Consider the following 14,458-nt stretch of genomic DNA (forward strand, 5'->3'; position numbering starts at 1 on the left):
TTTGGAGGATCAAGCTCAAAGTATGATGTCTCTTTCTCCCTCTGTTCTCCAAGTTCCTTTTGCACCACAAAGCATTTCCACAGCAACAGGAAGAGGAAATTCGGCTTCACAAGCTGAAAAACAGGTGAGTAAGAAGAGTAAGAGGGAAGAGCACTGCGTGCTGCCCCAGGCCCACACCCATCGTCCCCACACGGGCCATGTACCAGTGCACTGCACTCTTGCCTCCGAGAGCCATGAAGTCACACAAACGCCAAACTTTTAGAGAAACATTTATTATAGGGTTGCAGAATTTATGCCAATATAAAGTCCCTTAATAAAACTCTCAAGTCCATCAACTGCAGGACACTAACTCTTCGTTATCTTTATACTGCAGCTTTCAAAAAAAGGAACAATGCTCTGACTGCAGTAGTAATGCTACTTGCTCATAAAAAGTTGATCTAAAAAGTTTATATAAGCCAGAGTAGTTTAAGTTTACAACTACAGTCACATCCACAAGTGAGCTACACCAGAACAGGTTCTTGAAATAGGAAGTTACAGGATAAACCAATTCATAACCAAAAATACTGACAAGCTTTAAGAGCAGCTCTATCCGAATCTAACAACTAAATACCACAAAACCAAACCAAGGTAGAAGAATTAAACGTAAGCTCGGGGAAGGTTCCAAATATACATACGAATTCAATACAGTAATTGCACAAAATGAAAGAGGGTAGTGTTAGAGGTTTAGGATCACTGAGGTTGGATTTTACATGCGTCACACATGGTAGTTAAAATAAACCTTTAATGACAGGCATCAAAAGGTGTTTTAGCCAGGATACGGAGTGCAGAGCTATTCTACAGAACTACACAAGATGTGCAAACCACAGATTATTCATATTAATCATTCTGTGAAAGTTAAGGTGAACAGAATGGGTTCCAGCCAAGGAATTGGTTAACATTTGTGTATATATATATTTTTCTGCCATTCCCAGATTACACTAAATCAAACACATTCAACAGATAAACTGATATTAACCTTCTAAAAAAAAAAAAACCTTACTCAAATTTAAGTTTTACATGAGACAACTAAGAAGTTATACCAAGGATCAAAGAAAGCTGAAATGGTGACTTTGTCTTTTGAAATACAAGCAATACACAGAAAATGCATAAGGCTTTTGATTATCACTGCACATTTTAATTTAAGAAGTCGACGTCTAGTGCTCGGACTTCTCAATGAAGGTGTGAACTAGTCACCTCCCATCCAACACCTTTCACTGTTGACAGATCTTTGTTTCAACAACGAAAGAGTTTTCAAAGTGTCTGATTGAATGACAGTTCTCCACTGAACGTTTCTGCAGACCTGGGGACGAGAGAAGATGAGAGCCTAAGTAAAGCAGATCTAGAACCCAGCAGCAAGTATTGACAGGTTTTGTATCATGATGAACAGCAGCAAGACACGATCGTTCAGTACACAGTGTTTCTACAGCCACGAATTGCCACCAGAGCTTGGTATCAGTTTCTTTTCTGTCAGAAAGCCTCCCTCATTTTCAGAACTGTAACACAAGAGGGGCCACATACAACCCAGGGGACAAAGCAAGCACACACCTTTTTCTAGTATCCTTGTCGCTATTTTAGTGAGGGAAGAGACAATACTAAATAGACTGTTTATGGCAAAGTTTCTCTTAGCCCTTCCTAACCACAAAGAAAAGGAAGAGCAAAGCAGACTGAAATTACAGGAGAAGAGTTTAAAAAAAAAAAAAACCAACAAAAACAACAACAACTCAGAAAGGGTGCAGAAAAAATCCCGAGTTCTTTACCAGCACTTCCCCCCACCCAACATGTATTAACACAGAGTGTGCTTCTACAGAGCAATCTTCACCCTGATGAGAGCCCTGGGAGGATTTGCCACTCAGCTGATGATCTTACTGAAGTTTTTCCTAACACTATTAAAGTGATTTTCTCTATTTCGGGACCTGCCAGCATTGGATCTGACACAGGCAGTTTACCTGTTATCGGCTGTGAATCTTTACTAGGAGACAAGAATATACTAGTCCTGCTGTCAAAGACAAGCTGCTCAACTAAAGCACTTCAATATACAACAATTAGAGAAGAAAGATTTACATCTTTTTTAATAAGCAGAGAATTGTCCAAAGCAAGCAATAGAAGCTATCCATTGAAGTCTAAAAGCATCAGCTCTTCAACCAAACCCAGCAGGGCACTGCTTTAGCTTATAAACACCTAAAATATAGTCTGCCCTTCAATTCACCTCAGCCTTAACACCTGTACAAGCAAAAAAGTTTCCAATGGCTAACTGGGTACAGAACTGAACAGTCAGGATGACCTGTCTGGGGTTTCTCACATGCCTTCAGTTACAGCTCCAGGGAACTGCCGCAGAACCTGAGGTCAGTTTGATCTAACTGATGAAACCACGAACTCTACAAAATCTGAGAGCCAATGCAGCACCAGCTAAACGAGAAGACTTCTCCACAGAAGCTACAGGAGTTCATCCGTTTTAGTCTAATTATTTACATGTGCATGGCTTGTACACACTAGAAGAAAGGCGTGCTAGAAATCTGATCAGGAAGGCACGACAAGCCTTGTCCCTGAACAATTTTCTCCTCAACAGCCATCTTCCATTTGACTAGACTTCCTGACCCCCCCCAAGGGCAATCAAGGTTAGTTACAGAACAGAAACTGTACCAAGAGGCATTATTCATTTACTAGAATCCTTTTGTGCAAGTATTCTGTAGAAGTCTTTTACTGTGCAGCGAAGAGGTCAACATGCTCCAGCAAGATGACTTAAGGATTCATAAACACTCTTCGCAGCATTGTCTGTAGACTACAGTCTTTCAGCCACAGCAGCTGTCAATTTAGACTTGTTACCAAAAGGATCTTCACAACAGGGAAGAGACACGTGCCTCTCCCTCCCACAAAGGTAACAGTTACTGTTTCTTCATGTGCCCTAGACTCTTAGCTACACAGGACCAGTTTTATGCTCCCACATACAGAGGCTTCCATCTAGCAAAGGATGCAGTCTCTAGCAACCAGCAGATGTGGCTCCTGACGCTGCAAGCTGTAACTGGGCTGAAGAAACTCTTGCCTAAGAGCTTGGCAGGAAAAACAGAGCAGAGAGCTCTGACAACCCAAACATTTCCATTCTGAAGGGCTGTAACTGACAAAGGATTAGCTCACTACCTGTTGGGTGAGAGCAGCAAACTATGAAATACTTTGAGAACTACAGTGAACTAAAATTCATAGCATCAGATTTCTGTACTCCAGGCCTCCTGCCAGGATGTCAAACCACCGACATCTCCGACTCAACCCTTTTCACAGAATGGCAGGAGGGTGGCACAACGATACAAGCAATAAAGAAACAGAGCTCAGAAGTTCCTATGAAGTGTTCTTCCTCTTTTAGAGAGGAAGTCTGTGATGTCCGGAGCTACTTGTTCCTTTTTTTTTTTCTTTTTTTTTTTTTTTCCCCCAGAGCAAGTGAACCAGAAGATAATGCTTTCACTTGGTGCTCCTGTAACCCAGTTTTAGACAGGACAGCGACAGACTAAGCTGCACCTACAGAGACTCACATTATCAGATGGATTATATGAATTTTGGGGCCAAACTAACTTACAACTTCAACCAAAAGATGGAACAGAAGCAGGCTTAAGTTCAAATTTGGTTTGGGCATGTAATCTCTAATTACATAACTGAAACTCACTCTCACCACATTCGAATGAAACTTCAGATACATACTTGAAAGTAGGGGAAAATACCCATCAGTTCTAGCAGTTGTCTCAGCTCATGCTGAACACGCAAGAATTCCAAGTCTAAAAACTCCGAAGGTTGAAGTATTTACCCTTTCCCTACTCAAAGAACAGATTTATTTTTTTCCTGAAGGGAACTTACCCGTTATCTGGTCTCTGCGCTGAAGTCTGAAGGTCTGTTTCCCAACACAGAGTTGGTAGATGAAGATACCCAAATCAGACACATTATCTATCTCCTCTGTAACCACCATTTCTTCACGGACTAGGTAGGTCTGAGGCAAGTAAGAGCCAGTCTGAAAGAGAAAAAACCTAGAGATACAGTATTCTGCTACCAACGGACAAACATCACTACGTTTTAGTCTTTGCTTTGGAAGAGCTTCAAGCAGTAGATTTCAGCTTCCTTCTTTTTAATACTAAGATATGCTAGTCTGGAACAGCTGCATACCAGAGAAGTTAAAAACTGACAAAGGCTATTTCAAACAGTTGCAGTTACATCCCAACAAATCATAGTTAACCTTAACACTGCCCACCTCACATAAAGCAAACATAAATAGAACCTGTTCAAGTTTATTTGTATGCAACAAAGTTTGCAGTTAAAAGAGGAGAAAAAGAATTATAAAAGTTTACACGTTTGAGGCAATATGTTTCTAATACAAAAAAAAAAAGCAGTGCAACCTACAAAAGTTAAGTCTTCACCACAAGATCACAGCACGATTGAAATTACTTCCCACCCCTCATGACCAACTCCTAAAAATGGGGGCAGGGAGACGCATTTAAAGCTCATCTCCATGAAGCTAATGAAACAAGCTAAGCTAGATCAGGTGGCCTCTAGCACTTTGTGTAGAGAAGTCATTGACTTTTTTGAAAAGTGCATTTGACACACAATAGCTTGGTATTGCATTTAATTTGAAAGTAGCAGCAAGCTCTATCAACTTGACCCAGAAGTCATCTTGGAAAAATACCAGTTTGAGTCACTGAAGAGTCAAAGTGCTTGCAGAGAGCTCAAAACTACAGTGCCAGTAAAACAGAAGAACAAGTTCGCATTGTTCTTTTCATGAGAACTCTCACGGGGTAAGCGAGCTTTCCGGTAGGAACTTTCAGGTTTAGGTTTTCAATGATATTTGGAGCTTTATCAAATTTCTTGATAATGGCTAAATTTAACCTTATTTGCTAGTTGCTTTCAGCTTTCATAAAGCTAGGTATTAATAAGAGCATTAAGCATGAATCTACTCAACATAATACACACTGACAGCTGGCCTTAACTTCAGCACAGTGACTGAGCCAGGGGGATTATGTACTTTGATAGCAAGAGGACTGTTCTAGCAAGAGACCGTAGTTCAGGAGCAACACCCAGCATTCTTATCAAAAGTGATCTTGTCAGCATAACTACACAGTGGAGTTTCCACGTACCGCCAGCTTTGCGAAGAGATCCATCAAATTTCTTGGCGGCATAACTATAGATGTGTTCAGAGGAATCACGTAGCAGTTACCCAGTTGCAAGTCAAGATACGCCGTCAAAAGCTATTTTGAAAACAAACTGTCAATTAATTAAGTGTGGCCTTTGATTATTAGAACACAGTTCTACAAGGATTAAGAAGGAAGCTCAAAAAGCTGGAGATGGTGCACAGCCAGTATCAAAGCAATGCATTCAGGAATGTCTAGTGCAAGAACTTAGTTATTCCCACTTTTGCAAACAAAGTGGTTTTAGCTATGGTTTACAACAGGACTTTTATAAAGAAGTAAGAGCTGACCATAAAAGTGATTTCTATCATCATTCTAAATGATTACAGCTTGTATAAATATGGAGAAAGTATTTGGGAGTATGCTTTTGTAACTGATGAAATCCAGTTAAGCACAGTGCAAACAAAAGGTATCCAGCTGCTGACAAGCAATCACTCCCTTTAAGTAGTTCTTCAGGAAAAGTCCCATCGGCATTACCCCCGAGTGCAAGAACTGCACAGACTAAAATTATCAACACATCTACTTGTTTTATTATGACTTTGCACAGCACGTAGCCAGAATCAACTGAAGTTCTCAAGTTGCCCAAATCCTTGAAGTTAGGGCCAAGATTCTGTCAAGACAGCACAGATAAAAGGTGCAGATCCTGTGATCCCAGGTAGCACAGCTCGGCTGCGTGGCATTCCACGCTACTGTTAAGGCAGCACGTACAGAGGTCAGCTCTAGTGTCTTTACCATGATAACATCTGCACTGCCAAGGTTTGCTTTACTAACAACCTACTAGAGCTTTTACAGCTAAGTCAAATTAAAAACTCAAATTAAAACCACCCTCTCATCTTTACTTTAGAGAAACCACATCCAACTAATACAGCATTTTCAAGTTCTAGGTTTCAGCCACTTGAAGCTATTTTTCACTTCACTTATCCAAGGAGAAGGAGCCCACACTTGTTTGGAATTCTACATTTTGCTGTAGCACAGTTTGGCAGAACCTTAGACCAAATCCTCAATTGCCTTGTTTCTTAACCCACACAGTGGTCTCCTACCCTCAATTTTGTTTACACAGGATTCTTATCCAAACAGCAAGTGCCACTTCCAGACACCCTATGGGCAACAATATTTAAAGTTGCATAGCACCGAGATGCACTGTCCTGAGAAACCATCCAGTTAGAGTCACTGTGGGTGTGAACTCCTCTAACATTCTTGTACCACTCCTCCCTTGCAGAAGTTAAGTCTACTATTATAGAGTTAAAAGGATCAGATTTCCCATGCTTAAACCCATCCCCAAAGAGCAGCTTGCATTGACAGTAAGCTTTAAAGGTCTCAAGAATGAAAACCCTGGAGCTGTTACGATTACCATCCAGTCCACAGTTTCCCAGTGAGCAACAGGACTCGTTATTTCTTACCACTTCACATACACTCACCCTGTCAAAGTCATGAACGATCGCTGCTGGATCACTGTCCGAGAACTTTGGGACAGGCACATCGATGATGGCTATGTTATCATCTTCTCGGATGTCAGCTTCTTCAGCAATAGGGAGGAAATAAGGTTCTGCCGTGCGATCACGATTCTCATTTTCAAAGTAACACATTTCACCACGGTACACCTTATGCTGGAAGGTAAGGGCAAGGCTCGTTATTTTTCCAGTGAACATTGCTTTAGAACTGTATTTCTAGCACAAAGCACAGGTCTGTCACATCTGGAGCTTTTATAAAGGACATGGTAGTCTTCATGTCTCAGTTATTGCAGGTTTTCTATTAGAGTAGTAACCCATTTATAATTACACCTTTTTTATTTGGTGATGCTTAAAGAAAAAAGAACTTTCACATTACCTTAGGCATGAAGTACTTGTAGATGCAGGCTCCACCAACAACAACTCCTGCCAAGATGAATGCTAGACCCAGCAGAGTCAACAGACATCTTCCAGATGAGTTTTCACCTCTATGTGTGGCAACTTCTGGATCCTTTAAATAGAGAGAGATGAGAACTTTGAAAGTGTAACTGCTTTGAATTTAAAGTAAGCTGTTACCTACTGCTTTACTCCCACGGAAGTTTTGTCTCTAGCAGCCTGAAACTTATCTCTTTAGTTCTGTGACTTGTTTTTTCCCCACTCAGTGTTCTCTCAAACAGAAGATTACTGCATCCAGAGGAAACTACTATCACCATCATGTAACGTGGTGATGAGCTATGTAATACTGATTGCAAAGTTAGTGGTCGTGTCTGAATTGCAAGCTGTAAAACACACAAGAGTTGTTTTAGTGCCCTTCTAGATTTCCAGGTGAAAGGCTCACGTAAGCCAAGTTGAGAGGAGAACAGCAAAAGCAATGCCAAATACTAAACAATCAGAAGACAAATTCCCTTTGGGCAAACACACACTGTTTTTTGGGATCTTAAAAAAAAACAATCAAATGTTTAGATAATCTATATATTTGGCCAAGTATGTCCCCTTAATGATTCATGACTCTGGTATTTAGCAGCTCACTTTCAAGACCTGCTCTTTCTACTGGTCAGGAAGGAAAACTGGATTTCACAGCAAAAGATCTTTTCCTTCACGTTGTTCCTAAAGTCAGTAGCTAGATTTAGCACAGCAGCTTCCACGGCCTTTCTTTATTTGGGTCCCCCTATTTGCACTCCTGTAGAACACAATATATTTAAGAGACCTGTGATCACAACGAGCCACAGTATCAGTACAAAGGCTGCAGATATTTCCACGCTCAGCAAGATACAGCAGCGTAAAACTCAAACGCATCAGCTGCGCAAGTACTGAAACAAAACCCAGGCTGTTTTGCGAAAGTCAATACTCCTACATTCCACTCTCGCATCCTCCAAACAGAAAAATGTTGGTTCAGCAAGACACAGGCTCCACAACGGGCTAGTTAAGCATTTGTCAAAAAACAGTTTCAAGTCAGAATTTTGCCACATTTATATGCCATTATGTAAAAAACACCTTTCAGAGTTAGACTGCTTTTAAGATCAAGGCTAATTCTCCTCATGTTCTGCCACCTTCATCTACACCTTTCAGTAACTTACTCATCTAGGCTATCATTACCTGAACACAACACTCTGCAGCAGGTTTTGGCACCACAGACACCCTTAGCCCTTGGATGATGTCAACATGTAATTAGCTACACTTGCACTACACACATTTCAAACAAAGCAAAAGTATTTATCATTTAAGCAGCAATGGCGATGAGAAGAGTTGGCAGAGCTGATAAGAGAGACACTATACCAAGACTTTGCTCCAGTAGGTTACAAACCCTCTGCTCAAAAATAATAAATGTCAAAAAAAAAACCGCAAAGAAAATGCAGTTCTAAGCAGTGCAGTAACAAGCAAAGCAAACTAGGAGAGGAGAAGAAAAATCACTTGTGTTAATGTCTGCAGCTAGCTCGAGAGACACTGTTGACACAGTCTGCTCCAAAGAATCTGCAGGGAGTGTATTCTGCAAGCTCAAGAGTTTCGTGCAGATATTCTAGGAGAGTTTTATTGTGCTGTTTCAGCCAACATTAGCCATTAAGCTTGTTTGCTCTGCACAAATATTCCAGCAAAAGGAGATATTAACAAGCACTAGAACAAGTTTGTCTTGGAGTAAAATTGTGAACTTGATGTTAACATGCAACTCTAAGCCCTGAAGTCAGGTGAAGAGCTGTTAAAAAACCAAGTACACATGCGCAAACACAGAGAATATTGTGACAGGTATAACCAAACAGCGTGCATGGCTTCTAAACTGGGAAGAGCAGCTATCATGAGATGAGAAGAAAGGGTGTAAGTGGAACTATTATGCTCAGAACTGGCATGGTACAAGGCTAGTAAAAATACATGTAACAAGTTACCTCAGGAGTAGCTCATGAGTTTGTCCTACAAGAAACTAGCCAGACTAATGACATTTTCAAAATTTACATCAGTCCTATCTACACCGTTTCCCTTTCTCTCCCTCCTTTTTGATCTAGTAATTTGCTGCTACTGTATTAACTGTGCACACACACAACTAGAGCTCAAGAGTCCACTGAGCAGTTACACCACTCTGCATCCCTTCCCTCTTTAAAGGGAGGCTATTGCAGGTGGGGCAGAGGCTCTGTAGTCTGGAAGGCTGATTACAGCTCAGAAGGGGGAAAAAAAATAAAAGACACTAGAGCCCAAGTCCACAGGTGTGTGTTTGTTTTTTGGGGTTTTTTTGTGGTTTTTTTTGTTTTTTTTAATAGTCCCACTCCCTGATTACAAATAAAGTCGGTCCATCCCATGTTGCTCCTCTAGAGCTACTGATTTATTTACCTAGACGCTGATCTTCTTCACCTGACTAAAGACGTCAGCAGCTGAGCAAGACATCTTCAAAATAAAGTCTCCCACAGATTTGGAAAGTTCAATTCAAGTCAGCCACACGGCAACTCGTTAGGAAGGAAAAGCAACCACAGGGTACTCGCCTGGGTTTCTATTTAAAACCCTTTATGGCAGGTTTCTTAATTTAAGCTAGACATACCAGCAGCCCAGACACCTCACCGCAGCGCCGCTCCCCAGCTCGCTGCCTACGAGGGTTTCGGAGCAGCAGCGAGCGGAGGATGAGCCCTGACCCACTCTGCTCTGAAGACGCAAACCAGCTCTTTCCTTGGGGCGGGGGGGAACCGGGCTGCAGCCGAGGGCACGGCACTTTCCCTGCGCCGAGCCCCGGAGCTGGCCAGGGCGCAGGACTCGCCCGCCTGCGAGCTACGAAGGTTTAAAACCCCGTCAGGAAGCACAGCCCTGGCACGGGCCCAGCTGCGAGATAAACAGCCGGGCCTGCCCCTGCGAGCGGGCCCGAGGCTGTCCCGGGTATGTCACGGCAGCCCGCAGCTCGGCACCGCCCGGGCCCACCCCCGCAACGGCAGCCGGGCTGGGAAAACGGCCGCGCTGAGGGAACCGCAAACCGCTGCGGCAGCGCGACGCGCTCGGGCCCTCTCAGACCCGCACCGCCCGGCAGCCCCTCACGCCCTCCCCACCCCGGCGCTGACCGCAGAGCGCCCGGCCCCACGCTCGAAGGCTGCCCCAGCGCCGGGGAGCGCCGAAGGGAGCGGCGGGGCGGCGGCCAGGCGAGCCGGGGGCTCTGCGGGCTGGCGGCTGCCGTCCCCCGGCCCGTTGCCTCCGCGAGAAGATGGCGGCGGCGGCGGCGGCTTCCACCTCCTCCTGCCCCCCCCCACACCGCCGCCCCTCGGCCCCGCTCCTCCCGCCGCGACCCGGCGGCGCACAGACCCCGCTCCCCGCACCTTATCGGCCACCAGCGCCTCGGCCGCCTCCTTCTTGGGCTCGTCCTTCTGGGCGAAGGGGGAGTTAAAGGCGATCTTCACCATGGCGCCCGCTGCGCTCCGCCGCCTGCCCGCTGAGGAGACTCCGCGCGGCGGGGCGGGGCGCGCCGGGCCGGCCACGCCCCCCGCCGGGCACCGCCTCCCGCGCGGCCGTGGTGGGGAGGGAGGCGCGCCCCCTGCAGGCCGGGCGCCTCACCGCGGCGGGCCCCCGGCGCTCAGCCCGGGCAAGGGCAGACCCGGACGGCGCTCCCCGTGCCGGGCCGTTGAGCCGTTGGCAGGGTGCCGGCGTCCCGTCTCAGCCCTAAAAGCCTCCTACGTCCCCTCAGAAAATAATGCTGAATTAGAAATGTAATGGCGCCTGGGCGCCATTACAGTGGGCAGGCTGCTTGACCCCAAAAAATGCCATAAACTCCTTGGGGGTGTCTGAAACTTTCTTTTCTCTTCATGTTTGTGTGCAGGATGGCACCCTGCAAGAGTTGATCAGGTCCTTTGAGCAGTTAGGTGTGCAATCAGCCAGGGAACACCAATCCTCTGTGCTGAGGCCGAGCCCGCCACGCTGGCCCCTCGCGCAGGCCTCGCTGAAGCGGCCTTTATTCTCAAGGAGCATTCTAGAAACACCATGGCTGCGCGTGGAGCTCCACAGGCAAGGGCAGGCACCAAACTCCTGCCTTAAAAGAGCAGGCACCAAATTCCTGCATCCTAAACCAACCTGAAACCCAGGAGAGGCTGGCTGTGGTGTGGGGGGCGAGGCGGTGAGGGGACAGCAGCGAGCGGCGGCAGAAGGCAGCGTCCGCTGCACGTTTCTCGAGTCTGCCTCCACAGCAGTCATCATCTTCCCTTTTAGCTCTGTGCACTACTCGTGCAGACAATCATACAAATGTCTAATTCTCTGTATTTTACACTGGGAGTGCATGGCGGGTGAAAAGGAGGTGTCTCTGGGCCACATTCAGTATGGCACAGGGACAGGGATAATTTTAGACAAGCTACCTCCCTTCTCTTGTGAAATACACCCGAAGGGATCTTTAAGAGCCAAGGAGACAGACAAGGCACCACCGTTCATTTAATGTCTCCAAAGGGGGAGAAGAAGAAAAGGCTTCATGTACTAGACTGTCTGAAACGATCTTCTCCTTCATATGGATGAAAGTCTGCGTCCCTCTCATTGGAATTTGACTTCACAGCTCTAGAAAGAAATCTGGTTTAAATCTGGTGCCTACACCATTGAAACCTTCCTCGCAGACAGCTGTAATTAAACAGAACTGAATGCTATGCAAATATTGCAATAAGTAATTCTTCTAAGCGTAAACAAAATGCAGCGTGTATTCCAACGTTCAAAGCATGTTCCTGTTACTCTACAGATGCATGACCACTGTTATTCCCTTTCAAGATCATAGGTTTGATATTGCTCCCTTTCATGTTAATAAGAATTTTGCCTTTGACTTCAGAGAACAAAGCCTTTTGTGTCTATTTAGCCTGACTTTGCCTAGTAACAGAAAACACTTTTACCTCAATTTACCAGGAAACCAGCAAAAAATTAATTTTCATACTTCCTAGCTTTAGCATGTTAGGAGTAAGTTAAGCCATACTCTCATCAAAGCCCCTGAAACACAGATTTGAAGCCAGATTAAATAAGTTTCCTGTACGGCCGATGCAATATCTGAACTCTACAACCTGGCAGTTTATCTATTATAAGAATCATTTTCAGTATCTTAAGCTAGCATAATTACTTCATGCTTAAACAAATTGACTTTATCTTCCAATTACCCAACACCTTTACCTGAAAAAGAACACAGAAATAAAACTGAGATAGACCCTTGCTATTTATCAAGACTAGTGTCTGTACATCCCAGCTTGCTCACTGTCTGTGTTCTGTGATCTGTTGCAAGGGATGGACACACCTTGAAATACTGTGCTCAGATAAAAATTTAAAAATATGAAGTTTTTTTGACATTTATCAGCATTCACTGAATTTGCAAAACTGGAACCCTCATAAGATTTGTCATTATTTTTGTGCATTTCTCTTTGTAGCACCTGTGACAATAATTTTTCTTAACATGTTCAAAACTTATATAAAATGTGCAGTGTCCAGGACAAAGTTGTTCCAGCATCAAACAATTTTTCCTGTCTGTACACACCTGATAATAACTGCCAGTTCAGTCGGTAACTACTCTTTCCAAATAAAGCTCCTCCTACAATAATCTGACTGTATGTCTTAGAGCAGTTGCAATCTGAAGTACCAGGTCTGGGAAGACAAATTCCATCCTGAGCTACATAGACATAAGAAAATTCGGATTTTTTTACCATCCTGAAATCATCAGGCTGTTCAAACGAATAAATATTAGAGATGTCCATGAAAATGCGTTTGCATCAGCCTCTTAGTACTGGCCCAGTTTTCTTTCAGACTTTCGTCTGAAAATACAGACAAACTGTATTTCTTAAAAGGGACGTGAAACGCAGACACCTCCCTTCTTAGTGGTAGTGGTGATGTAAGTAGCTCAGACAGTCTAAGAATATTGAAGAACAACGTTTGTGAGGTGAGGTAGTATCTTTTACTGGACCAGTCATTGGTTCAGCAGATAATGCCACTTGAAGCATCTTTTTGAGCGATCCTGCCTAGCACTGAAAATAATTTTTACTGTGTAGGAATTTTTAAAGTATTTTAATGTACTTTTTAAAAACCACAGACTTTAAAATACACTCATGTTTATTCTATCTCCTCCTCATGTATGTCAGGAGAATACTTCCTTACCTTTTGGGAACAATATGATATTATATTTGTCCTAGTTTGCAAAGTATTCTCAGACTTTGAAGTAGAAGGTACTATGTATGTGCATAATCTTCAGTCGTGTATATTGTCCCAGTTCAAACAAACCTGCGATGAGGAGGGCTACAGCCTGGCAAGACATGTAAGCACACACTTTGCTTTTAAATGGTCACTCACAGCTTAATGTTAAGCACATGTTTAAGTTTTTTGTTGGTCCTGAATCCACGTACATAGTGAAGTCCTGAAGTTCATATTCACTGAGCATGAGCTTCATACTCTCACTGCACGTTACACAAGTTCACAGGTACAAGGGCTGTCCCCTACGCAGAGCATTACACAAACACAGAGCATTGCACAGCTGAGCCCCAGCCCAGACTCGAGGTAACACACGTAGAGAAACAATAATTAATACATGTAATTAATAATAGCTTTAAATATACACTATATCTACCAATTGAAATTTTTTATGAGTAGCATAATTACTGAAAGAAGGACCACAAAATGTAAACAATAAGTGTGTCACGTAGGACTGTTAAAAATGAAAGAGAAACTACAAACTTTCTCCTTTATGAAGGAGACCTTCTCCAAGTTTGACAGTGTATGTTTATCCAGATGTCTGAAGCTCTACTTTTTGCCTCCAGTCCTTTTCCATCTCTCTTTCTAAGCCATCCTCCTTCACCACCTCCTCAGCCTGTTTCCCCTCACTGTCTAGCTCTGATATTCACTGTCTTCATTCCTTCTCTCATCAGTGGCTCTCGCACCTCTCTTGCATTTATACCTCTCTTGTTTATAAGGCTCTTGAGAAGGAATCTCTCTGCATTTCAGACTACGAAGCTGTCATGCTGAGAGCTGCCAATCTAAACGTTTGTAGAGGAAAGTTTTTCCCACTGGGTTGAGATGAATTTGGGCCCTTGACTGAGGATCTCTGTTTCTGGACAGCGATTACTGTGTTTGCTCTGCTGAATTCCCTTACTGCCTGGCATGCTTTTCTTTGCTGCAGCACTGTTGGATTAATATCTGTGGCAAAGAAAGCATAAATTACTCACTTCTACTGATTGCCTTGTTACAAAATACTAGAACAGGAGTATTAGTTAAATGGAAAATAGCCTATTTACATTCAAGATAAAGTCATGAGTCCATTTTCTCTGTAGTGACAAACTGTGGAAGGGATAAGGAGAAAAATGAGCCTGAAGGAGACAGAGACGAAGAGGTGATTACTGACGAAGCAAC

General features: G+C 43.7%; 1 protein-coding gene across 1 annotated transcript; it reads right to left on the bottom strand.

Annotated features, from left to right (window-relative positions):
• Positions 1-256: 256 nt before the first annotated feature.
• On the bottom strand, positions 257-10,579 carry ITM2A (integral membrane protein 2A). Its single transcript, XM_068412046.1, has 6 exons — positions 10,429-10,579; positions 7,026-7,157; positions 6,617-6,805; positions 5,148-5,258; positions 3,880-4,030; positions 257-1,339 (listed from the first exon to the last, which is right to left on the bottom strand). The coding sequence occupies exons 1-6, from the start codon at positions 10,510-10,512 to the stop codon at positions 1,251-1,253; spliced, it is 756 nt and encodes a 251-aa protein (XP_068268147.1). The 5' UTR covers positions 10,513-10,579; the 3' UTR covers positions 257-1,250.
• Positions 10,580-14,458: the final 3,879 nt, after the last annotated feature.

Source organism: Nyctibius grandis, chromosome 13 (genome assembly GCF_013368605.1).
Source record: "Nyctibius grandis isolate bNycGra1 chromosome 13, bNycGra1.pri, whole genome shotgun sequence".
In the NCBI taxonomy this organism is placed as follows: Eukaryota; Metazoa; Chordata; class Aves; order Nyctibiiformes; family Nyctibiidae; genus Nyctibius; species Nyctibius grandis.

What these genes read in the sequence shown, in the direction of transcription:
- ITM2A (XM_068412046.1), bottom strand. Translation starts at nt 10,512, where the DNA reads ATGGTGAAGATCGCCTTTAACTCCCCCTTCGCCCAGAAGGACGAGCCC. An exon ending in ACAAGTACTTCATGCCTAAG is followed by an intron (nt 6,806 to 7,025) that starts GTAATGTGAAAG and finishes CTTACCTTCCAG; the next exon opens with CATAAGGTGTACCGTGGTGA. An exon ending in ATCTCTTCGCAAAGCTGGCG is followed by an intron (nt 4,031 to 5,147) that starts GTACGTGGAAAC and finishes TTTCTCTTTCAG; the next exon opens with ACTGGCTCTTACTTGCCTCA.